This window comes from Xenopus tropicalis, chromosome 7 (genome assembly GCF_000004195.4).
Source record: "Xenopus tropicalis strain Nigerian chromosome 7, UCB_Xtro_10.0, whole genome shotgun sequence".
NCBI classification, from domain to species: Eukaryota; Metazoa; Chordata; class Amphibia; order Anura; family Pipidae; genus Xenopus; species Xenopus tropicalis.
In genome coordinates this window covers 56,178,210-56,203,990 of record NC_030683.2, presented here as the reverse complement: position 1 = coordinate 56,203,990, position 25,781 = coordinate 56,178,210, and the positions used below count along the sequence as shown (strand labels likewise).

At 38.2% G+C, this 25,781-nt stretch overlaps 1 protein-coding gene and 1 long non-coding RNA gene across 3 annotated transcripts in view; one reads left to right on the top strand and one right to left on the bottom strand.

Annotated features, from left to right (window-relative positions):
- Positions 1 to 25,781, top strand: part of tubgcp2 (tubulin gamma complex associated protein 2) — a 119,699-nt gene that overhangs the window by 84,043 nt on the left and 9,875 nt on the right. For both annotated transcript variants that reach the window (XM_002940307.5, XM_012967068.3), the window contains 2 exons: positions 7,649 to 7,769; positions 18,112 to 18,255. In XM_002940307.5, coding sequence (XP_002940353.2) covers positions 7,649 to 7,769; positions 18,112 to 18,255 — 265 coding nt within the window. The remainder of the gene's footprint in view (positions 1 to 7,648; positions 7,770 to 18,111; positions 18,256 to 25,781) is intronic.
- Positions 22,427 to 23,029, bottom strand: LOC105947794. Its single transcript, XR_004223488.1, has 2 exons — positions 22,940 to 23,029; positions 22,427 to 22,737 (listed from the first exon to the last, which is right to left on the bottom strand). It is a non-coding gene; the product is annotated as an uncharacterized LOC105947794 (long non-coding RNA).

Sequence of the window (25,781 nt, the reverse complement as noted above, 5' to 3'; positions counted from 1 at the left end):
GTTCTAATGGCAAATAGCGTCTCATAACCAGACGCTAGGGGGAGCGCGCCTGCTTGTGCGCATGCGTCGCCTTTAAAAGTAAGTCTTCAAGTCTTGGAAAAGAGTGATGCATTATGGGAATCTTTCTACCCAGCTCAGAGGTTTTTTTTCCTGTTTTGCTTCTGATCATCTGAACTGGAGATATATGGGGAGACTTAAGGGCACTATTGAGACAACTGAAGGTATGCCTGCATTTTGAGATTAACTCTTTATTAGCCTTTCCTTCTCCTTTAATGTTGTAACCAGGTGGGAGTCCCTATTTTATTGCTTGTTATCATAATAGGAACCCAAAGTGTCACCCTTCCTAGTCACAAATCTACAACCTGATCCTAAAATGATCTTAGGCTTGGAATCAGTGCACAATATGGACAGATATTTATTCACATTTCTTTTTATATGAGGAAATTGAGGACTATATGTAAGTATGTACAAAGGACAATATGAATTAGTTTTAGAAGGACATCTTGACCTTGGGGTCATCAAGGCTCTTTTAAAAGCTTTTGTAAGACAATATCTATCATATCATCTTTAAAGTAATCTACCTCTCAAATTGCATGATTCATGTCCAAAAGTTTGAAATTCAGAAAGCAAACCTCTAAGACACAAAAATTGGCCAGTTGGAATATTACGAATAAGGTGTTTGGGGTGTGATGAAGAAGCCTGTAAAATTGTGTTAGCTGCACAATCCTTTCGATAAAGAGAGGTGGCAATCGTTTTACCATTGCCCATCGACAGGATGTCCAAAAAATTATTTCTGTTATTATGAAACTCAGATGTGAATTGAACATTAAGATCATATTATTTAAATAGCCAACAAAATCCATAAAAAGAAACTCATCACCCTTCCAAATAAACAACAGGTCGTCTATATAGCGACCATAAAGCTGTATATATTCTTTAAAAGAGTTGTTGTCACCATAAATATGCTCATATTCCCATGTACAGATTATCATATGATGGGGCAAATTTTGCCCCCATAGCAGTGCCCTTTTTTGGAAGATAAAATCTGCCCTCAAACAGTTATTAGTAAAAACTGGATAGCATCCAACACGAAAATTTTTAAGGGATTGATCATAAATGGCTTGAAATAGACCAGATATATTAATGCCCTATTTCTTTGGGATTTACCTTTTTTTGATCCCCTATCTCTGGTGTCCCATCATCATACTGCATTCACTAAGAATTCTGTTATCTCAGAAGGAGCATAAGTATGTACCTGCGTGGGTAGCAATCATAGGCTTCAGGTGAGCATTTGCGCATATCCCATGATAATACATCTGGCAATTCAGGCGCACCCTGACGCCACTTTTGTTAGCTATGAAAAACATGACCTGCTGTCCTCGTTCCCCGCGTTGAGGTCTCTGTTCACAACCAACAGCTCTTGTTGAAGGGCCAGATCTGCATAGTTTCCTACATTTCCAGCCCTATATTTTCACCCCCATCAATGTAAGTGTTTAGTGGCACCCCAAGCAGATTTTACACAGAGAGGCATATGCCAAATATTTATAGTTTATGGAAATTTCTGACTTGTGTAGGTCAAAAGCTCCGTCTGCCAAATTTCCAAAGCTCTGCTTCAGATATCTGCATACTTCAGACTTCAAGGCTAAATATTACACTAACAAAAAGTTTACTCTAGCAGACCATATTCATATTTTTTCAGAAACAGATTCTGTTGAATGCAAAGTTCTGCTAAAGTTAGCGGCTCTTATTACATTTTTTAATAAAATCACCTTACATTATTGCAATTTTCCACAATTTTCTCATTTAATTTTTTACATGCAAAGATAAAACAGTATGAATTCCAGGGGTCTACTGAACAGTTTGATGCCCAATAAGCATAGATTTACTAAAGCATGTTGGATGTATAGACCCAAAGTGAAAATAGTGAATATAAATTTATATTATATTTATATATAATGTGAATTTTCCCTGAATGTGCATTATGTGTTCAAAAATAAATGCAATGAAAAAGTCCAGTGCCCTAGACTAGAGAACATTCTCATATAAGACAATGCCACACATATGGAAAAACACAGACCGTGGCCATGGTTAGATTGTTCCAATGGCCATTCCAGTATTCCATCTAGACAACTAGCCCACTGCAAACTAATTCCATCCAGCTAATAGACCCCCAGGCGCATACTTTATCCCAGAGAGAAGACTATTCATTTTACTCACATAGACATAATCTATACTCAAGGATTGACTATCTTTATATCTCACTCTTTGTATGAAGTGATAAACAGCGAAATATTAACCAGAACTTGGTCGGACCATTCAATGATAGGTACAAAACATTGCATCTGGCGTCTTAATGAAGCCCTTCTCTAAGATGAAGATATTAGGCAAGACCTAACAATCGAAATAATAAATTACTTTAACGAGAACTCCACACCAGACACATCCCCACTGACCTTCTGGGAGGCTCACAAATGTGTAATCCGAGGCCATTTGATCAAACACGGTGCAAGATGCAAAAAAGAAAAAGTTAGACTAGATTAAATCAAACAGGTCCAACAACTAGAACGCATTAACAAAGTCACTCTGATCAAGCATTCCTCTAACTAACAGAAGCAAGGAAATCATTAGAAAATAACCTTAACTATTTTACACAGAAAGCAATCACAGTCTTCAGACACAAATTATACGAACATGGTGACAAATGCGGCCACCTACTTGCTAGAGTCCAAAACCAAAACTATATACCTCTATCAAACTAAGAAATGGGGCAACTGGCCATATAACAGAACAAATTGCTAAAACCTTCGAAACATTCTATAGTGACCTATACCAGTTACCAGGTAAATCTACAAATATTCAATCTGATTACAAGAAACGTCTTTCTGACTTCCTTCAATCATCACAAATGAAACACATACCAACAACAGACTCTGACATATTAGACTCGGATATAACCTTAGAAGAACTAGAAACAGCTCTCAAAACAACCCCCACAGGCCCCCACATTCAAAGATAAATTACTCCCTCATGCTCAAAGACATACAAGAAGAATCCCAATTTAGCAAACAATCCTTAGAAGCCCATATCAGCCTAATACTCAAACCTGGGAAAAATTCCCAAGAACCTGGTAGTTATAGACCCATCTCTTTAATAAATGGAGACATCAAATTGCTTGCAAAAATTCTTTCCAATAGACTAAAAACTATATTACATAAAATAATAGAACAAGTTGGCTTTATACCAGGCAGAGAAGGAAGGGACAACACTAATAGATTAATAAACATTTTACACATAAACAAAACAAAACTATCGGCTAATGCTGTTATCTACAGATGCAGAAAAGGCCTTCGATAGGGTAAATTGGTCCTACATGTTCACATGCCTATGTTACATCGGATTAGGCTCAAAAGCAAAAGGCTGGATACAAGCCCTATATAATAATCCCACAGCTCGCATAAGGATTAATGGTACCCTATCCAACTATATAGATATCCAAAATGGCACACGACAAGGGTACCTTTTATCACCCACACTATTTATTATAGCACTAGAGCCACTCTTATGGCATATCTGCCTTAACCCCAATATACAAGGAATAACCATTGCCAATCGCCATCATAAAATTGCAGCTTATGCTGACTACTTACTTTTTCTTATCACCCAACCAATTATTTCTATTCCAATACTCAACCAATTACTAACATTTTGGATATTTTAGCAATTTCAAAGTGAACTTCGCGAAATCCATGGCCTTAAATATCTCACTTACATCGCAGACCATACATGCACTATCCCAAAATTTCTCATATAAATGGTCCACCCATACACTAACATACCTAGGAATAAAAATATCCAAAGATTATGAAGACTGGGCACTCAGCAATCTAAAAACCTCCTAGCAGCCATCAAAAAAGACCTTGATAACTAGTTAAACAAACCCCTCTTGTGGTTCAGACAATGTTATTAAAGTGAATATAATTCCTTGAATACTGTATATATTCCAGACTCTTCCCTTAAATGTCCTAGAATCAATATTAGACTCAATACAAGCCACCATTACTAGATACATATGGCTGGGTAAAAAAAACGCAGACTTCGCTATAAAACATTAACAAAAGATAAAACACAAGGAGGAGTAGCACTATCAGACTGTAGACTATACTACTTAGCTTCCATACTCGTATCATTTATTGGTCCCACCATGCCGACACCAAGCTATGGATTGCGATAGAACAGCAAGCAACCTATAGCTACTTAATACATCTCCCATGGCTAGATAAGAGATATAGAAGAATCAGATATGCAGACCATCTGCTTTTGATAAATACTTTTGTGATCTAGGATAAATGTTGCCTAAAACATAAACTTACACAATTCCCATCTCCCTTCCTGCCACTAATCAACAATCCAGTCTTTCCTGCTGGACAACAACCAAACTACTTCTCACACTGGCTAATAGAAGACAACCTACAATTAATTCACTTCATAGATAAAGGAGACAAACACAAATTCCAAACAGTCAAACCTTTTTCGAACATAGATCACCTGAAACATGCATTCAAAAAAACCTACATTTCTGGAATCATGGTCCAGAGACACAGGCATACAATTTCAAGAGGAACAATTTAGCAACTTAATGAATAAATTACTCAAGAGTTCCAGATGCAGTAGAATTCAAGAAACAAATTATAAAATTGCTATGAGATGGTACTATACCCCTTCCAAATTGAAACTTATCTATAAACATACCAGTGATATATGCTGGAGGTGCAACAAAGAAAAAGGCTCAATGCTGCACATATTTTGTGTCCACTTATTCAACCTTTCTGGGAAAGTATTAGGAAAGCAATATACCAAATCATTAATATTACCGAATGCACCTGAATATGTCTTGCTATTTCATATGGAAAAACCACTGTCTACTTTTGAAGATTTGCTTGAACCGCACCTATTAAATGCAGCCAAAATATTAATACCTCAAAGATGGAAACAAGTCATAACCCTGACACTGCAAGATTGGTATAAGAAAATCGAAGAAATACATAAGTTTGAAGAACTCTTTCCTCTCCGAAACATTACAACACTTACAGCACAACTTGGTTCCTCTGGCTTCTCTACTCCCCCTATACTCTTTCTCCTCTTTCCTTTTTCAAGTTTTAAAACAATGTATAAATTTGACTGAATGCAACATGGAAGATGCAATTTTTTTTCCTTTCTCTAACTGTTACTCTCCTGATCCTTTTTTGCTACCCAAAATCAATAAAAAACCATATTGAGTAAAACACAGACAGAATCCGTGTCACCACTGTTTTGTCCAGGGTGCGTACAAACATGGCAGATTTCAGTTCCTAAATGCATACTCACACATTTCTGAGCTGAAATCTGCTGCGTGTGGACAAAACAGTGGTTCCAGGCGTAGGCAACATACATAGTAACATAGTAAGTTAGATTGTAAAAAGACATACGTCCATCAAGTTCAACCATAATGCCTATATATAACCTGCCTAACTGCTAGTTGATGCAGAGGAAGGCAAAAAAAAAAAAAAAAACATCTGAAGCCTCTCTAATTTTGAGGGGAAAAAATTCCTTCCTGACTCCAAGATGGCAATCGGACCGGTCCCTGGATCCACTTATACTAAGAACTATCACCCATAACCCTGTATTCCCTCACTTGCTAAAAAGCCATCCAACCCCTTCTTGAAGCTATCTAATGTATCAGCCAATATGACTGGTTCAGGGAGGGAATGCCACAACTTCACAGCTCTCACAGTAAAAAATCCTTTCTGAATAGTGGATTTTATACAATACTCCTCATTATAATAGTCACACTCACAGTAGCAGTCATTATAGCCCATAAAAATGACATTTAGCCTTGGCATAGTGGTCAGTGGTTGGCACATACAATAAACCAGAAAAAATATCGTAGTTTTGTATGTATAACTTTATTTATAAAGCGACACAAGGGTACGCAGCACTGTACAATCTTACAATATACAGAATTACACACAGGGAGGACAAGTGTTATAATAAATACAATAAATAAGTATAAATACACGGAGAATAAGTGCCATGTGGTAAGAGACCCAGTAGGAAGTAGGCTTACAGACTAAGTTTGAGTCTGAATCTACTTAAAAAAAAAAAAAAAAAAAAAAAAGAAAACATAGAACCTAGTGTGCACCTTTAAGATAATATTTGGTATATCTTATTGTATAGCTCAGGCAGCCTGACCACATTGAATGCTTGATCAGTTAGTATATTTAGCACACAGATACACAAACAGATACAGACAGACACACGGACACATATATACATATAAAAAAGCGTGTGTATTACAAACCAGCATTGGTAGCTCAGTGCCTCCAAAGGCTCCTCTCTCCATTTGGGGACAGATTCCTGCAAAACTGGTGCCTCTAATTATTTTGGGTTATCAGTGTGAGAACTGGTGGGTAGTCCATGTAGGGATCTGATGTGGTGTTATGGATGGGACAGTTGGTTAACAGTATTCATTCTGGGGGACCACACTTTTAAGAATGACTCTGGGTATACTCTTTTAGTATTATGAGAGATGCAATGGAAAAGATCATTGTTTTTTGATCATTGGTTTTCCACCAGTGTTGAAGGTGGGACACAAGTAGCACCAGGTAAAATGCCTTGTGTTACTGGCTTAGGAAAAGCCAAATGAATAGGTCCCTAGAGTAAATGGAGGGTTAATTGGTTAGGTCCTCCATTCCGTACTCCACTTAACATTTTCAGTTGGCCCAGCTCTAGGGAGCTACCTGATTAGGCTGCAAGTGAGCAGCAAATAAAAGGGCTGTGTGATTACACAGGGGGTTAAGTTGGAGCTTGATTCTTGACTCAGAAGGTCACTCTCAGAGCGGGGCACAGAGCAGAAAGACTGCCTGCCTGTGTTAGGAACTCCCAGAGGTGCTGGGGGTGCCACCTGCCACTGCAAGGAGCAGAGGGAGCGGTAACCAAGTGAGGAGTCACCCAGAGAAGTGCCAGGATTTACTGAGTAATGTCTCTCAGAGCAGGGTACAGTGCAGGAAGGTTGCTGGCCTGTGTCAGGAAATCCCAGAGGAGCTGGGGGCGCCTCCTGCCACTGCAAGGAGCAGAGGGAGTTGTGACCAGGTGGATGAGAGCTTACAGGCGTTAGCAAGGCTTAAGGTGAAGCCTGAGTGTGAATTACTGTGGAAGGTGAGAGCCCTGAAGAAGGGACAAATCATAATCCTAAACTGTTTATGAACTGTCTTATGTTAATGTTGGGAAAAATTGGCCCTAAAAAAACCTTTGTTTTGCCTGAAGAAGTTGTGTCCCTGTCTCTTATGCTCCAGATCCTCTGCATGCCTGCCTACCATTGCTAATTCCCCCAAAATTGCATGTACAGGCAGTCAGCATGTCACAGTATATATAAGTTTATATGTAGGTAAGGTATAGTCTTTTTGTTTTAGGGGGAGGGTGTTGTTCTTTTCATGATAGTTATAGAGTTGCTTATATTTATACCCCTGGTAGTGATGTGGCAGGAAGAACAACGTTTTATATGTAAGCAAAGACAAATTTAATGTAATACAGTGCTATTATAATTGCAACTGACTGGCTGTAAAAGAATATACCATGTATACAAATAACCTAATCTGTCTTTAATCTTCAGGTTTGCTGGAGCTTTTACCCTTCGTCAGAGGATGCTGAACTTTGTTCAAAATATACAGTATTACATGATGTTTGAGGTGATGGAGCCAACTTGGCACATCCTGGAAAAAAATCTGAAATCGGTAAGTTTATTATAAAGTAGTTAGCCTTTTAACTTGCAAATGAGATTTGCAAAATACAGGTCACACGTGAATTGCAGTGGTATTTGAACTTGCAACATTTTTCACCTCCTTAAGTCATTCTGTAGTGTCCCAGTAATACTATTAATTATTTAAATGAGAAGGAAAGGCAAAGTCACTTGGGGGTGCCAAAATGTTAGGCACCCCCAAGTGACTTAAATCGCCTACCTTGTACCCCGGGATGGTGCCCCTGTTCGGAGAGAACAGCACCAGCCCGGGTTAGCTGGAGCGCTTCCTCCTTCCTGATTCGCGCGTGCATGCGCAGTAGAGTGAAAAGCCGAACTTTATCAGAAAAGCCGGCTTTTCACTCTATTGCGCATGCGCCGACCACTGGCATTTTCCAGAAAAGGAAGGAAAAAGCGTTCGCTACAGGTACCCGGGCTGATGCTGTTTTCTCCTAACAGGGGCACCAGCCCGGGTACAAGGTAATCGATTAAAGTCACTTGGGGGTGCCTAACATTTTGGCACCCCCAAGTGACTTTGCCTTTCATTCTCCTTTAACTTGCCATAACACGTTTTTCTACTTTGTGAGATGTTCTGTTTAAATCAGTTGCTGTTATGTCTTTGCTATCAGCTCTTCTGTTTACTCCCATCTTTTTTTAATTTATTTATATTTTCAAAAACATATCACAGTCTATGCAACATTCATTTTATGTCATAAGCAATAATAAATTGTTGCATGACAATTTGCAATTATGTTATAAATAAGGTCAGCTAGATAAAGAAAAAGTAACAAATTGAAAACAGAAAGGAAAAGAGAAGCTTTAAGAGGAATCTCTTAATAAACAACATACCACCTATTCTACTCTATTTAAATACTTTATATTCATGGCCTTCTCCCTGTCATATATTAAATTACATGTATTTTAACTACTAAACATTTTAAAACATTTTAAAAGAAAGCTTTATGTATAAATTCATTTAAGCTATTGCATTTGCATTTCTTGTAAGCTAAAAGGGGGCTGGTGACAAATGATTGGTCAGTTGTTAGTGTCCTGTAGTGCCTAACGCAGGCAACTTAGAAGTATCCAGTTGCAACACACACACTCAGTCTCTGTTATTAACTTTTTGGAGAGCCCAATCACTTCTATTAAACAGTCGTTGCTGTTTGTGTTGTTTTTTGCTTGGTTTAGGTAGTATTAACTTAAAATTTATAAAAATGTGACAGTTTTCACCCACTGTGCTTTGCATATTTGGAATGCACCCTATAATTTTTGAATATGTTCACAAAAAATTGTTTATTTTGTGCACAGAGAAGTAAGTGCAAACGTATGTACTAAACACACACAATTCTTTGTTTGAGTCCAATACCCAAAACATATTGCGGTGCAAAGTTTGTGTGCTCACACATAGCTTAGGGGCAATGCAGCATACTTTGTATAAGATTCCCATAGCCAATAATCTTATATGCATGGAGTACACTTGTAGGTTTCTGACAAACACACAACCCAAAAGCACTTAGAAATAATTATCCATTATGCATGTACTAACTGCTTGTCTGAAGGTAATTCACACACCTTTTTAGAGATGTTACCGTTTCCATTTTTTTTTATAGCTAACTATTGCATATTATTATTATTATTAACATTTATTTATAAAGCGCCAACATATTCCGCAGTGCTGAATTGCATAGTTAACAAACAGAATTTTTGTAGATGTAACCACATATATCCACACTTTTCTTTTGCACGTTTTGATTTTTTTTTATTACAATCATAATACTTTTTTTTTTGTAATATTTTTATTGAAGTTTTTCATACTCGCATCATTTTTGTTAATTGTGTATAAACATTGCAGTGAAATAGCAGTTACATTTTTCTTATGTTTATCAAACATTTGTATCCAATAGTGTATATACAGTATATGTGGGGATAAACCCCATGCTTTTTTTAATCAGTTCCATCAATATTGTCACTTTATTTTAACATTATATCAAATGTATCAATATTCAAAGTGTCAGACCATATTTGTGATGTAAAAGCCCGTATGATACTAGTATGTAAAGTAAACACGAAGCATTCGTATGGTTTGACTCACTAAATTAAATAATTTAACTTGATTAACTATATTAACTTGTGGAGACGTATCCTCTAGTAAGGCCTTAGTCATCTGTATTGATTCTTATACTGCATTTTTCCTTTTATAGTGTAATGAGATGTGCGAGTAGCATATCACTATACCTTATCCAGGGTTCCCAAGTTATTTGGAACGTTTTAAGTCTGTCTATAGTAATATTTGTTAGTTTTTAGTGAAAATCCAGTCAATCTTGTTTTTGGACATTATGAAATTTATTGTAGGGGATTTCCAGGACTTAACTATCGTTTGTCTGACCGCTAGCACTATATGATTTAGGAGTTTTTGTTGGTTCTTTGGGATCTTAGTAGAGAGCTTCATAAGGGTTCATAAGGGTTCTTACGTAAGTTTACATGCAATACAGACAAAATCAAATTATATACTCTCACCCAAAATCTGATTGCTTTAGGGCAGTGCCACCATATACAGAATGGCCCATAGTTCCGAGAGATGAATGGCCCATAGTTCCGAGAGATGAACAGCCCCTAAAACAAAGGTTATTTGTGCCTTGGAACATTTTTGCTATTCTGACTGGGGTTAAATACCAGCGAAAAAGGACCTTGTACCCGGCTTCCGATAAAATTGGATTGATCGAGCTATGTTTCAGGTTGTCCCAGACTTGGGACCACTGATCTTCAGTTAGTGTGGAACCTAGGTCCTTACTCCATTGTTTAATGTATGAGATCTCTGTAAGATTTTTGGGTGAAATCATGTAGCGATAAAGAATGGTTATCGCTTTAGGTGGGATTGAGTTGCTGGAACACCTAAAAAAAAAGTAAGTGTAATCTGCTCTGGGTTTCTCTGTTCCCAACAGTTTTTAACCCAATGGAGTATTTGAAGTGCTCTATAGTGTTCTGTCTTTGGGATGTTATAGTTTTCAAACAAATATGCTAAAGGTAGGCTTGAAACCCTGATAAATTTGTTGTCAATCCACCATTTGATCGCCATAATTTGTAGCCCTGGTAGGAATGAGGGGTTACCGATAATAGGAGCTATCGGTGTGTGGGGAGAGATCAATTTATACGTTGTTGCATTGCGATCCCAAAGAGATAGTGTGTGTGTGTCTCAGGCCTAAGCTGTGTACAATCGTTCTTGATATAGGGGGGGACCAAATAAGGGCTTCTGCTGAATAGGGATGTGCTAGATGATTTTCTAAATCCACCCACAATGGTGGGGCTGTTTTAATGTGGAGTATTGATATTTGAGCTAATTGTGAAGCTATGTAATTCTTTTTAAGATTAGGGAGCCTTCTTTAGAGCCTTCTTTGTAATGTTACTTTATTCACTCTAGATTTCTTGGACTTTCAGATAAACAATAGAATGTGTTTTTCAAAACACTCAAGGTCTCTCTCAATAATGCTAAAAGGAAGTAGCCTGAACAGATATAGGAGTTTAGGAAGTAGCGTCATTTTCACTGCTGTTATTCTCCCTATCCTTGAGATATGATATTTGCTCCAGTTGTCCAGCGTAATACAGTGGTGTGAAAAACTATTTACCCCTTCCTGATTTCTTATTCTTTTGCATGTTTGTCACACTTAAATGTTTCTGCTTATCAAAAACCGTTAACTATTAGTCAAAGATAACATAATTGAACACAAAAAAAACTCCAAATCTACATGGCCCTGTGTGAAAAAGTGATTGCCCCCCCCCCTTGTTAAAAAATAACTTAACTGTGACACCTGAGTTCAATTTCTGTAGTCACCCCCAGGCCTGATTACTGCCACACCTGTTTCAATCAAGAAATCACTTAAATAGGAGCTACCTGACACAGAGAAGTAGACCAAAAGCACCTCAAAAGCTAGACATCATGCCAAGATCCAAAGAAATTCAGGAACAAATGAGAACAAAAGTAATTGAGATCAATCAGTCTGGTAAAGGTTATAAAGCCATTTCTAAAGCTTTGGGACTCCTGCGAACCACAGTGAGAGCCATTATCCACAAATGGCAAAAACATGGAACAGTGGTGAACCTTCCCAGGAGTGGCCGGCTGACCAAAATTACCCCAAGAGCGCAGAGACAACTCATCCGAGAGGCCACAAAAGACCCCAGGACAACATCTAAAGAACTGCAGGCCTCACTTGCCTCAATTAAGGTCAGTGTTCACGACTCCACCATAAGAAAGAGACTGGGCAAAAACGGCCTGCATGGCAGATTTCCAAGGCGCAAAGCACTTTTAAACAAAAAGAACATTAAGGCTCATCTCAATTTTGCTAAAAAACATCTCAATGATTGCCAAGACTTTTGGGAAAATACCTTGTGGACCGACGAGACAAAAGTTGAACTTTTTGGAAGGTGCGTGTCCTGTTACATCTGGCGTAAAAGTAGCACAGCATTTCAGAAAAAGAACATCATACCAACAGTAAAATATGGTGGTGGTAGTGTGATGGTCTGGGGTTGTTTTGCTGCTTCAGGACCTGGAAGGCTTGCTGTGATAGATGGAACCATGAATTCTACTGTCTACCAAAAAATCCTGAAGGAGAATGTCCGGCCATCTGTTTGTCAAGTCAAGCTGAAGCGATCTTGGGTGCTGCAGCAGGACAATGACCCAAAACACACCAGCAAATCCACCTCTGAATGGCTGAAGAAAAACAAAATGAAGACTTTGGAGTGGCCTGAATCCTATTGAGATGTTGTGGCATGACCTTAAAAAGGCGGTTCATGCTAGAAAACCCTCAAATAAAGCTGAATTACAACAATTCTGCAAAGATGAGTGGGCCAAAATTCCTCCAGAGCGCTGTAAAAGACTCGTTGCAAGTTATCGCAAACGCTTGATTGCAGTTATTGCTGCTAAGGGTGGCCCAACCAGTTATTAGGTTCAGGGGGCAATTACTTTTTCACACAGGGCCATGTAGGTTTGGATTTTTTTTCTCCCTAAATAATAAAAACCCTCATTTAAAAACTGCATTTTGTGTTTACTTGTGTTATCTTTGACTAATAGTTAAATGTGTTTGATGATCAGAAACATTTTGTGTGACAAACATGCAAAAGAATAAGAAATCAGGAAGGGGGCAAATAGTTTTTCACACCACTGTATCTTATCAGTGTAAGTGTAATTTGCTTGATACAGCTGACTATAAGTACATTTTATACCTAATATTGTTATGTGGTTCTTACACCATTATAGTTTGAAATTTATTGTTAGTAGTTTAAGTTGTTCAGGAGGTAGATTTATATTTAATGCTTCTGTTTTTGTAGGGTTCACCACTAGGCCGGAGATCATTCCAAATTTCTGCAGAATTCTATATAAATTGGGTAGTGATTTAAGGGGGCGTGATATTAATACTGTTATGTCATCTGTCATCTGCGAGTAGATGTTCTTGAGAGCCTAATTGTAAGCCATGAATATCTGGGTCGTTACCTATTGTTATGGCTAAGGGTTCTATTATTAAGTCGAATAATAATGGGGATAATGGACAACCCTGGCGTGTGCTCCTTTCAATTAGAAAGGTTCCTGAAGTGTGAGGGCCCATAGTGATTCTGCTTAATGGGTTATGGTTAAGAGTTCTTATAATAAAGTTAGGGCCGAATCCCCATTCTGATAGTGTGTAGTATAGATAGGGGCCAAGCGACAGAGTCAAAGGCTTTTCTTATATCTAACTTAAGAAACATAGAAGAAGTTTCTGTTTGTATGGCCCAGTTAGATAGTAGTGTGAGTCATCTTGTAAATCTTTTTATTGTGCAGTGTGATTAGTGCATCAGGTATTTTGACAATATTTGAAAAATTTACAGTTCTATGTATCTTAGTTTGCGTAGGGTGAAGACACATATGGGGCATTTAGTCAAAAGTTGGTTGTGGTGACTTTTTCACCATAGGTTACTATACAAGTCGCTGCAACTAATCACGTGCGGTTTGTGCCGCACAGATTTGTTGCCACAACTTATTAAAAAGCTCTTGACTCAAGTTTGAAGCGGGAATTTTATAAATTGGGTCAAACTCCTATATAGGAATCTTACGTCCCAAGTTCAAGCAAATAATTTTATCTCACTGGCTTTTTCTCTGAGTGGAGGGACGAGCCATGGGTGCCCCCTCTTGCTCCTACTTTTTTCTTTAGCAATAGAACCCTTTGCTATACAAATCTGTAATATTAAGAAACTGACAGGGTTGAAATATGGTCCCATTGAAGAAAGAATATCATTATATGCGGATAATGTCTTACTCTTTTTGGCAGACCCAGGCCCCTCACTACTAAGAATCTTTTCCTGGTTTTCTATATTCTTTGGACTCCGCATCAACTGGACTCAATCTGTCATTTATCCCCTTATTATAAATATACATCTGGATTCCAAACAATATATTCCTATGAACATTACTCCTATCAACCAGCAACTGGCAACATCATTAACCTTTCTTCCTCTCATGCTATGGGGCAGGTTAAATACAATTAAAATGTCATTTCTACCCAAATACTTATCTTTTTTTGCTCAATAAGAAGCTTTATTCCTTGACAAGGAAATGATTGATTGCATTGTACAATTGTGTTATACAGTATGAGTTCTGAATGTATCATGCATTATCATTTAGACATTTTTACAGAAAAACCACTATAGTAAAGGATTAAATAAGTACTCTCAGGGGAGAAAAACCAGTATAGCTAATGTTTTGTAGGGTGCTGCAGTGTGTATGGGGGGGGGGGTTCCCACTTTTTACCTTCTCTTAGGGAATTATATTCAGCCTATGTAGGGTTATTACCATCTGTTAATATGTACCATCTGCACTGTTTTGCCCTCGTTTTGGAGCTGCCCTGCAAGGGCTGTTGTAATCCTACCCTGTATTATCCATTGAGTAAGAGGGAAATGTCTATTGTTGCTGCAAGGGAATAACCTGGTAGTTTTCCCAGACATCTCCAAGTGTATTTATATTAAGGGTGATCCAGATATTGGGTGGGTTGAAGGAGGTGAGTGTTGGGAAATCTGCATTGTACCATATGGGGGTTTGAGGCAGGTACTGATTGTGGCCTAGCAACTTATATGCGAGGCTTAGTATCCTGCTTTGTAAGGCAGTCATAGGTATGCTGGTCTTGCTGGTTTTTTTTTACTGAGGAGGGCTAGCCAGAGCGGACCTGGGGTTCTTACAACTGAGGCCCATAGCTGGTAAAGTGGTGGGGATAGGTCTTGGTGGATCCATCTCTTGGTCTCATTAGTGTGGTTAGCCTTAGCCTCGGTCTAGAGGGTCCCCATATGAATTTACTAAGGAATGTATTTAAGTTGGTGAAGAGTGACTGCCAGGCCTTGAATTTGCCTTGTGTCCACTGCATTAACGTATCTATGTTGTGGGCATTAAATTGGGATAATGGTAGTGTAACTTTAATACCCAGGTAGGTGAACACCTTGATTATTTGTATGGGACGTTAGGTTGTCCCCTTGAGTTTGTTGGTCTACTCGAAATAGTGCTGATTTGGCAGCACTGTTTTTTAGGCCAGAAATTGAACGAAAGTCCTGTGTGAGCTGAACAAGTGCAGCCAGTGAGGGGCCTCTATCCCCCAGATAAACCAGGGTGTCATCTGCGTACAGTTGGATTTTTTCAGTAAGGCCTGCTCTTTCAAACCCTCTAATATGTGGATGGGCTCGCCTGGGTGAAGGGCTCTATCGCCAGCGCAAAAAAGTAGTGGGGAAAGGGGGCAGCCCAATCTCGTTCCTCTGGACAGTTGAAAGCTTGAGGTGTTGAGGGAGTTAATCCTCAAGGTTGCTTTTGGGTCTTTATACAGTAGTTGGGTCATTTGAAGAAATTTTGGGCCAAAGCCAAAGGTTTTTAAGACCTGTGTCGAAGGTCTTGGCAATGTCCAAGGCTGCTATAGCCCTATCTCCTGTGCGGTCGTGTGTGAAGGATAGGTTTAGATTTAGTCTCCTGGTATTTAGTGCCATAGTTTTATTCGGAATAAATCCAATTCAATCTGGATTAATTATTAGGGATATGACCTTGCTTAACCTCTTCGCCAGTACTTTTGCATATATCTTTACATCTGCTATGAGGAGCGAGATAGGGCGAAAAGACTCACATATTTAAGGGTCTTTGTCAGGGTTTGGGAGTAGGACAATAGCTGCCTTATACAATGATTGTGGAAGGTGTCCCCCCTGTATAGCTTCCTCATATAATTTGAGGAGATGTGGTACAAGAGTCTTAAAAGTGATGCTTATAGTTTCTATTGGCAAGCCGTCCACACCGCTGCCTTACCCTTGGGAAAAGAGTCAAGGGCCTCCTGGATTTCTATCGTTCTGATGTCTGTGTCTAAGTAGTCCCAGTACTTTTGTTCAAGTGTTGGTAGTGCTAAGCGGTTCAAAAAAGATTCAATTTCTTCCACCATTGCTGTTAATTTACTAGTTTATGCCTTAGCCATATATTCAACATTGAATTACATTCAACAAACTTCAACAAAAAAAATTCAACAAAACATGCAGTTCTTGTCAAGTTCCTGTCATGTTTTGTTTGGTGTTTTTTTAAGAATCACCACCCAAAAAAAAAATACAAATCAAAAATTAAGTGCCATCTAAATAAATTCTTAACAGTGGGTTCATAGGTTCTATAATTATTAGGATGTAACCTAATGGCCTCCAATTCTTGTTGGTGTGGTATGCAGGAATATAAAAATGCTATATAAAAAATATTTTACTGGATTTAGAGTTTGCCCTATTTCTGTCTGTGAACAACTACAGCATGCTTATAAGGGTGCAGGCAATTTATTTTTGCTGATGATAGGAGGCCCACCTTAACGCATGGCCAAATTATTTATGCACTTTCTACTATAGCACATTTCAGACATTATTACTCCTGCTATTGGCAATAAACTACTAGAGGGTCACAGTTACACATGATCAGAATTTGTGTGTCCCAGGTTGAAAAAGGAGAGCGGTGCTGTTCAAAATCGTCTTTCTAGAAAGATAAGTAATAAAAAGGTGAATAATATATCTACAATTACTATATATTAACAGGTGACCGGTTGGGAACATGCACTGTTGTGAAGATATCCAGTGGGTTATGCTGACTGCTTTCTGATTACTTATATTTTTAGTCAGGTCCTCTCCTATTCAAATATTAGTCTCTCATTCAAACCACTCCTTGGTTGCTAAAGTACATTGAATTAATAAAAAATGAAGACCAGTTGCAAATTGTATCAGAATATCACTCTCTACATCATACTAAAAATTAACTCAACGGTGAACAACCCCTTTAATTGGGTAATTGTGTGTAGCAGAATCCAGTGTCCTGTTGTCCAGTGTTTTCACGTGCAAAATACACACAAAATATCAACATATCATGGCCATTATGGTAGCCACCCTAAAAAAAGGTTATCTTTTCAAGCTAAGCTTCTCTACACTTTGCCACAATAAATCAATTTATATTTTTATGTGTTTTAAGGAGCTGTGGGGACTTTTAATATGTACAAAAGTTAATATGGAAAAAAGGAAAGCATTTAAATTATACAATTCAAAAGCTGCATTTAATGAATACATACACTATAACAAGTGATGAAAACGGCAATCTGAAAGTCAAAGATAGAAAACGAGGAGAGCATTGCAGCTGAGGCTATGACTAACCCCAAAACATTTTTTTAAGTATATTAATAATAATAAAAATATGCACGTTGAGAATGTGGCTCCATTTAATTATGGTAACAATATGGTTATAACTGATACAAAAAAGGCCAATGTGCTAAATAAGTTATTTTCTTAAGAGTATACAATGGAGGAGCCAGCGTGCTAAGACCCACACGATAGCTGCACTGTTGGTTCAGCTCATTCTAGTCAGTGGTTGATGCAGCATATGGTACATAAAGGGATACTCAAAATTAATGTAACATGGCACCAGGGCCGGATGGAATACACAAGAGAGCTTAGATTAGTTCTAGCCAGGCCTCTATTTCTGATATTATCAGACTCACTTTAATCTGGTAATGGTACCTATGGATTGGAGATAAGATGATGTCATTCCTATATTACGATCTCAGCCTGGCAGTTATAGACCAGTAAGTTTGACATCAGTGGTGGGCAAGTTATCTGAAGGTTTGTTAAGGGATCATGTTCAAAATTATGGTTTGGAGAATGACATGATCAGTAATCTGAATGGCTTTATGAAACACCCTAAAGTACTCATTTACTGTATATTTGTGTTATTGTAATTGCATAGTGATATTTAAAGGTAATTGCTGCTTTAATAAAACACAAATGTTAATGCTATCTTCTGTAGCATATTTCATAAAATTTAAATTTACCTACAGGCCTCTAATATAGATGATGTTTTGAGCCACCATACCAGTTTTTTGGATAATTGCTTGAAGGACTGCATGCTCACCAATCCAGAACTGCTCAAGATCTTCTCCAAGCTCATGTCAGTCTGTGTTATGTTCACCAACTGCTTACAGGTAAGTGAATGCCACACATAGGAGCCACATAACGGACCTCACACATGGGTGTTTGTGACTGAGATAGGAGGCACATAACGGCCCTCACACATGGGTGTTGTGTCTGCTGAATATTGGGTGTATATTCTATTTTTTTCTCCCCCCTTTTTAAATTACAAATCAGGTCCATTAATATTTGGACTGACATAATTGTCATAGTCTTTAAAGAAAATTGCCTTATTAAAGTTTATTAAAAGTTTGTATAAGTCACATCTGGTACCATGAGCATTTCAGTATACTGTGCGACAAACATTATAGCAATTGTGACATACTGATTGTCAATATGAGTAAATAAACAAATGATAAATTAACAAAGCATCATTGGTATATTTATACTCATGCAAAGCCTATCATATCATATCCTCGTGTATCTCTCAAAAAAAGAAGAATGAGTTGGATCAGGCAGCTTAATGTGCACCTACTGTATTTAAGAAAGCATGCCCCTGTTGTATAGAGCTGCATTGTCAAATTAAAGGAGAAGGAAAAGGCTAAGTCACTTGGGGATGCCAAATTGTTAGGCACCCCCCAGTGACTTTAACTGCTTACCTTTTACCCCTAGAGTAATCCAGCCCAGCCCGGGGTAAAAGGTAAACGATTAAAATCACTGGGGGGTGCCCCAAGTGGCTTAGCCTTTCCTTCTTCTTTAAGAGAATCTATTTTATTCTTAATGGTGGCTGCTATTCTTTCTATCTGTTCATTGACAGAAAGTAATGTAAAAGGTTCTGGTAGTGACTAGCCCACATTTCATTTCTATTTCCCTGTGATAATTTTAACTGTAGCTGTCAGGACAGATTAGGATTTTAGATTGCCACAAGGTCACATCTATGCATTCGGGGTGATGTTTAAAAATTGTTTTCTGGTGTTCTGGTTGTTTTCTGTTTGAAGTCATTTCTTAAGAGTAAAAACATGGATCATGATGGCACATCAGTCAGTTCCACCACATATGTAACAGTTACTGTTGCCTGCCAGCCTCTCCAGCACTCCTCATTGTAATCCAGTTTGTTGTTTTTTTATTGGTGGGTGTTAATGTCAAAGAAATAATAACTTTCTACTAGGTTCTATGCAAAGTGTGCATCTAGTAGCTCCCTTGGTTGCTGACATTTGTCAGAAAAGAAATGTTAACTCTTGCTCCTATTTGATCTTATAGATAAGTTCATAGTCGATATCTACTGTAGTTTGTAGAAGTTGGACAGCAAACCTTTCCCATATCTACTTTTTCTACAGGGATATTCCATCATGTCTTGTGTATATGGCATTGTTCTTGCTGTGATGCTTGAAAGGTCTCAGGGTGGTGGCAAAATATAGATCTCATAACGTTTTTATTCCTTTTGATGTGAGCTCCAGAATGTTGATTTCAGGGATGTGATACTTTGAAGCAGTTAAGGGGGTTAACACAGAGGGAACCTCCCCAAACTTAGGAGTCTTTGGGCAATTGTTCGGTCAAAGTTTAGATGCTGGTATCCATAAAACATCAGCAATTGTTACTGGATAAAAAAACATTTTCTAAATCAACAAGTTTCCTCTAACCTGGATCGCTGTTCATTCAGATTACATTTTCATGGATGGATGTCTAATGTTATTGGGCAATATAAGGTACTTCTAGCCCATCTGAACTAGATTAAAGGGTCCTAATGTCCGCTTAGGGTTGTATACCCTTTGCAAATTTCTCTAGTACTGTATTAATGGTCTTTTAGATATTACTAGGTATGGGATATGGTAAACTCTATTGTTCTAAATAGTTGTTGCTATTCTACCCAACAAAGACAGTTCCTGCTTCTGCCATGTATTGCAATCTGATTATTTAGTATTCAAGAGGGTGCATAACTTTTATAGTCCCGGGGTCTTTGGTATCTTAAAGGACATGTCAACCCCAAAAATATTTTTTTGCCTAATAAAAGAAAGCATAATTCCAAGCAACTTTGCAATGTGAATTTGACAGAAAGTAATGTAAAAGGTTTTCATTTCTATTTCCCTGTGATAATTTTAACTGTAGCTGTCAGGACAGATTAGGATTTTAGATTGCCACATGGTCACATCTATGCATTCGGGGTGATGTTTAAAAATTGTTTTCTGGTGTTCTGGTTGTTTTCTGTTTGAAGTCATTTCTTAAGAGTAAAAACATGGATCATGATGGCACATCAGTCAGTTCCACCACATTTGTAACAGTTACTGTTGCCTGCCAGCCTCTCCAGCACTCCTCATTGTACCAACACATACATAAACTATACATGATATTAGTATCACAATAGCCTTGGATACTATGCTTCTTCAAGAACTCATCCAAGCCCCTCTTAAAGAATAAATAAACCTTTTTCTATCAGTAAAATTACCCTAAACAGCCTCCAGAATTACCTACCTTTGTCCCAGCATTCTCTCTGACCTGGTTCCTCAGTTAGAAGTTTCTTCTCCTTGTGCAGAGTGAAGCCCCGCCCCCACTTCCTGTTCAGTTCTCTCTTCAATTTGACTACTGTAATCGACCTGGGGAGCCTTCTGGGCATGCCTGGAGGCAGCAGGAGCCAGTCTGTTCATTAGCAGGGTTTTGGGTTTTTTTTGATAAGTGACCTGAACAGGAAGTGGGGCTGGGCTTCACTCTGAAACGATCAACTTCTAACTGAGGAACCAGGTCAGACAGAATGCTGGGATAAAGGTAGGTAATTCTGGAGGCTGTTTAGAGTAATTTTACTAATATAAAAAAAAGGTTTACTTATTCTTTAAAGGCATTAACAGAATCTGCCATTACAGCATCACTAAGGAACCTCACTGCCTTCACCGTGAAAAAGCACCTATGCTGGAAGCTCCGTTCCTCTAATCTAAAGGAGTGGCCTCTGGTGCATTGATTGTTTTTACAGGAAATTTTCGTTGTGAGGGGCCCCGTGATTTCTGATGGCGGCCCTGGAAGTGTCTCTCAATATGGGTAAGATCTATTATACACCCACTATCCAGAAGTGCATGATCAGATACTCTGCTTTTTATTACTCGACTATTTGTGGTCAATTTATAGCTGGTTTTAGTTTCTTCTTTTGTGCTAAAATGTTTGTGTAGAATAAAAGTTAAGTTTTAACTAGAAAGGGATGTTTGAGAACAAACTTTATGTTCATGTCACTGAATGAAATCTGACCTGTTGTTGGCTCCGCCCATTTTCTTTTTTTTCTAAACTTAGGCCACAGTTACATAGTAAAAACCACTCTGCAAAGTTTGGGGGCCCTGGGTTTAATAGTGTCTGAATTTCCCCACTGAAAGTCAACAAGTGACATCTGATTGGCCCACTTTTTCTAACCTGGCACTTCAGTTACCCAGTAACTAACTCTGCAAAGTTTAGGGGCCCTAGGATTAATAAGAACGGCAACAGTTCAAGTCAATAGTTGAATTGTGATTGATGGTTGGTGGGTGTGGGTGTGCCCCCTTTTTTCTAACCTTGAGTTGAAGTCACACAGTGACAAACAGTGGACACCCTGGCATAAATAGCATGAGAATGACAACATTTAAACTTTAAACCAATAAAATTCAATGGATGAAATCCAATTGGCTGTTAGTGGCCCAACCCACTTTTCCTATTTTTGGAACTGCAGTCCCCCAGGGACCAACTTTGCAAAGTTTGCATAAAAATTGTGGGAGTGACAGCATTTTACACGTCACCATTGAAAGAAAATAGGTGAAATGTGTTAAGCTGTTGGTGGCTCCGCCCACTTTTTCTAGCTTTGAACGGCAAATACCCAGTGACTAACTTTGGAAAGTTTAACAACCCTGGAATTAATACTTAAATAATGGCAGCAGTTTAAATATAAACCAAAGAAATTTAATGGGTAGAAATGGATTGGCTGTGCAAAGTTTGGGAACCCTGACATAATTAGTGTGAGAAAGGCAGCATTTTAAATTTAAACCAAAAAAATTTCAATAGGTGAAGTATGATTGGCTTTTAGTGCCTCCACCCACTTTTTAATACCTAAAAATGCAGTCCCCTAGTGACCCTGGTGTTAATACTGTGGGAATGGCCCAGGTTGAATTTCCCCATTGATAATCAATAGGTTAAAAAAAAATGGCAGCAGTTTAAATTTAAATGTATGCAGTCTATAGGTGAAATCGGATTGGCTGTTGTTGACCCAGTGAAAATTATTTCAGCCAGCACGACAAGTAAAGTGCAAGCGGGGCTTAGCCCCTGTGTGTTTATTCAAAAAGCAATGTTCCGGGGCGTACCCCTTTGTCAGGCATACAGACACACACCAGTGCACATGATTAAATAGTCACAACATTAGCATATATAATTGTATGATTAGTCTATTAACCATTAAAACACTCTAAAAAACTTTTCAAAATTGTGCAATACAGAATTCACAAAAACCATTAATAAAAAGTGTTATACATAATTGACAAAACTTCCCAATGTTCAGTGTCCGTAAGTGAAACCTCCATGAGCAGGGCATAATTCAAACAATATAAATAGATCTGCAAAAATTAATACATAAAAATCCATGAAAACATGTTCAATCGACCTTACTTAAAAACATTATCTCCTTAAACAATTTACTATATCCTTCACATTCATTGTTGTTACATAATCTCATTTAGCCTTATAAAATGTAGCCAATGCTGAAAGACCTGAATTTTGTTTCCAAAGATAACAAAAAGTTACCAGATCAAAACTCACTCTGAAGCAAGAAAGGATTCCCTGTCATTGTAGTTCTGTATGCTTCCTCAAATGTGTATTAAATTATCTGCAGGGAAAAATGTTTATATGTATAATTCACGAAACAAACTACCAATAAAGTTCATAAGAAGCAGGACATAATGCCCAGATCCAATAGCATTCCCTTTGCAATAAACATCTTTTTATATCATAATCTTCTCTTCCTTTGACCTGTTCCAATATTTGCCACCTAAGTTGTGAAACTTGATGGCCACATTCAAAAAAATGTTTAGCTAATGTTGTTTCTCTTTTTTCTCTTTACTCCTTTCCCAATTTTTTAACTAATTCATTTCCTTTTTCCGGAACCATGGAGACAGGGGGTTTATAATTACGTATCATAGATTTGTGTTCAATCGCACCCATACTGCACAGTTAGTCTGGCCTACATAGCCTAATCCACAGGGGCATTTAATGTAATACACCACATTTTTGCTAGTACAATCAAAAATCCCTTTGATAGGCATTTTAGAGCCATTATGCGGGTGTATTACATTATCCCCACGTATAATACCATTACATTGGCTACAATTAGCACATGGGTAAGTATCTCCCTTCTCCATTACTTCTCTATTCATATTCCTGACAATTACTTTTGATTTTACTAACTCACCTACAGTTTTTCCTTTTCTGTACGAAAACATCGGGGGATCATTAAACAGTTTTCCAATTTTGGAATCTGCCTTCAAGACACCCCAATATTTTAATACAGATTTTTTAATCAATCCAGCATTATTATCATAAGTAGTCACAAGTACAGGTTGTTGGCATTTTTTATTATCCTTTTTTCTTTTCTTTAGCAATTCCTCTCTTGGCATAGCTTTCACTTGCTCCTTAATTAACCTAAGCGATGCCACATCGTAGCCCTTCTCTACAAATTTAGACATCATTTTTTCTGCCTCCATATCATAAAGTACATCATTCGAGGTTATCCGGCGTACCCTCAAGAATTTACTTTTTGGTAAGCCAGTCAATAACCCATGAGGATGAAAACTTATACATTGTACAAAATTGTTTCAATCTGTAGGTTTTTTTTTTATAAACAGTGGTCACGAATTCATTATTCATGTACATTATATCCACATCCAAAAAATGCAAAGTATTGGGGTGTACATTATTAAGATAGTCCACAAATTCCTGTAGTTTACTGGCTGTACCTGTCCAGATCAAAAATTTATCATCCACATATCTTACGTAGGTATGAATATACTGAGAATATTCACCCCCCAAGATATGTGTGGTTTCAATAAAATCCATAAAGATATCAGCATAAATGGGTGCCATGTTAGCACCCATCGCGCAGCCTTGACGCTGCAAATAGAACTCATTGTCAAACTGAAAATAATTCTTAACCAATACCATTTCCAGAAGTTCACAAATAAAATTAATTTTATGATTAGGTAACTTAGTTCTGGACAGGTACATCCGTGCACACTCAATCCCATCACTATGGGGAATTGACGTGAACAAATCCTTCACGTCAAGTGAACACATCAAAAATTCTTCAATAGGTGGCACAGTCTCCCCAATTGCATTTAAAAATTGAGTAGTATCCCATAAACAGTGGGTTAAGAGTGGTGTAAGACCATATCCACATAGCAAGCTAGTGGTTGGAAAAGGGACCCGATATTAGACACTATGGATCTCCCCGGAGAGTTTAAAATACTCTTATGAATTTTAGGGAGGAAATATATATATAAGGAATGTTCGGATAGTCAACCAAAAGTAAATTGTACAAATCCTCTGAAATTATTCCCTCCATCACTGCAGCATTTAAATATATACTTAACTCATGGGAGGCTGGTGGAGTGGATGTTCTGGCCCAGAATTGGAAAGGGACTTTTGGATATGTTTTTCCACCCTTTCCCATGATTTGGAGGGTGCTTAGGAAGATAGGCCTAGAAGAAGCCCTGATGATTGCTGTAATTCCCTTCTGGCCAAGGCGACCTTGGTTTCCTCTACTGAGACAGATGGCAGTTGAGTCGCCGATGAGGTTACCTATTCTGTGGAATCTTCTAATACAGGGTCCAGTTCCATCTCTACCTCTATGCAGTATTATCACGTGTGGTCTCGTTTCACTAAATTTGCTGATGATTTTGATCCATGTGCAACCTCTACGGTTAAGTTTCTCTTTTCGGCGTTCCAAAAGAAGCTCAGTATCTTGAGAGGTCAAGTCCCTGCGCAGTTGGCACTGACTTATAGGGTTTGGGCCGAAGAACCACTAGTGATCCGGTTCTTTAATGAGACTTGGGACTTGCCTCTAGTCCTGAAAGTGTTAACAGCAGCTCCATTTGCGCTTGAGGTTTTGAGGTGAAATCATTCCCTTTCAGCGAGGGAGCCTGACACGCTTTTACTTCCAGACAAGGTTACTTTGAAGCCAGCTTTTGAATTTCTGCCGAAGGTTATGTCACAGGTTCATTTTGACTTAGAAATTACTTTGCCATCATTTTGTCCAAAAACCGAACGGGAACATGAATGGCATTCCCTGGATTTGGTCTGCACTGTATCTTATTATCTGGACCGCACAAAGGCTTGGCGGAAAATGGAGAGGTTATTCGTTATTCCTAGAGGCCCGAGAAGAGGTCTGGCACCGTCAAAGGCGACCATCAGTCGATGGATTATTGACTGCATTGTTCTAGCTTATTAGAAGGCAGACAGAGAGGTACCCAGGAACTTAAATGCTCATTCCACCAGAGCATTGGCTACCTCCTGGGCAGCAGAAGCCAGGGCTCCGCCAGCTGCAATTTGCCAGGTTGGTCGTCCTTGCATACATTCATCAGACACAATAAGATGAATGTTTTGTTGT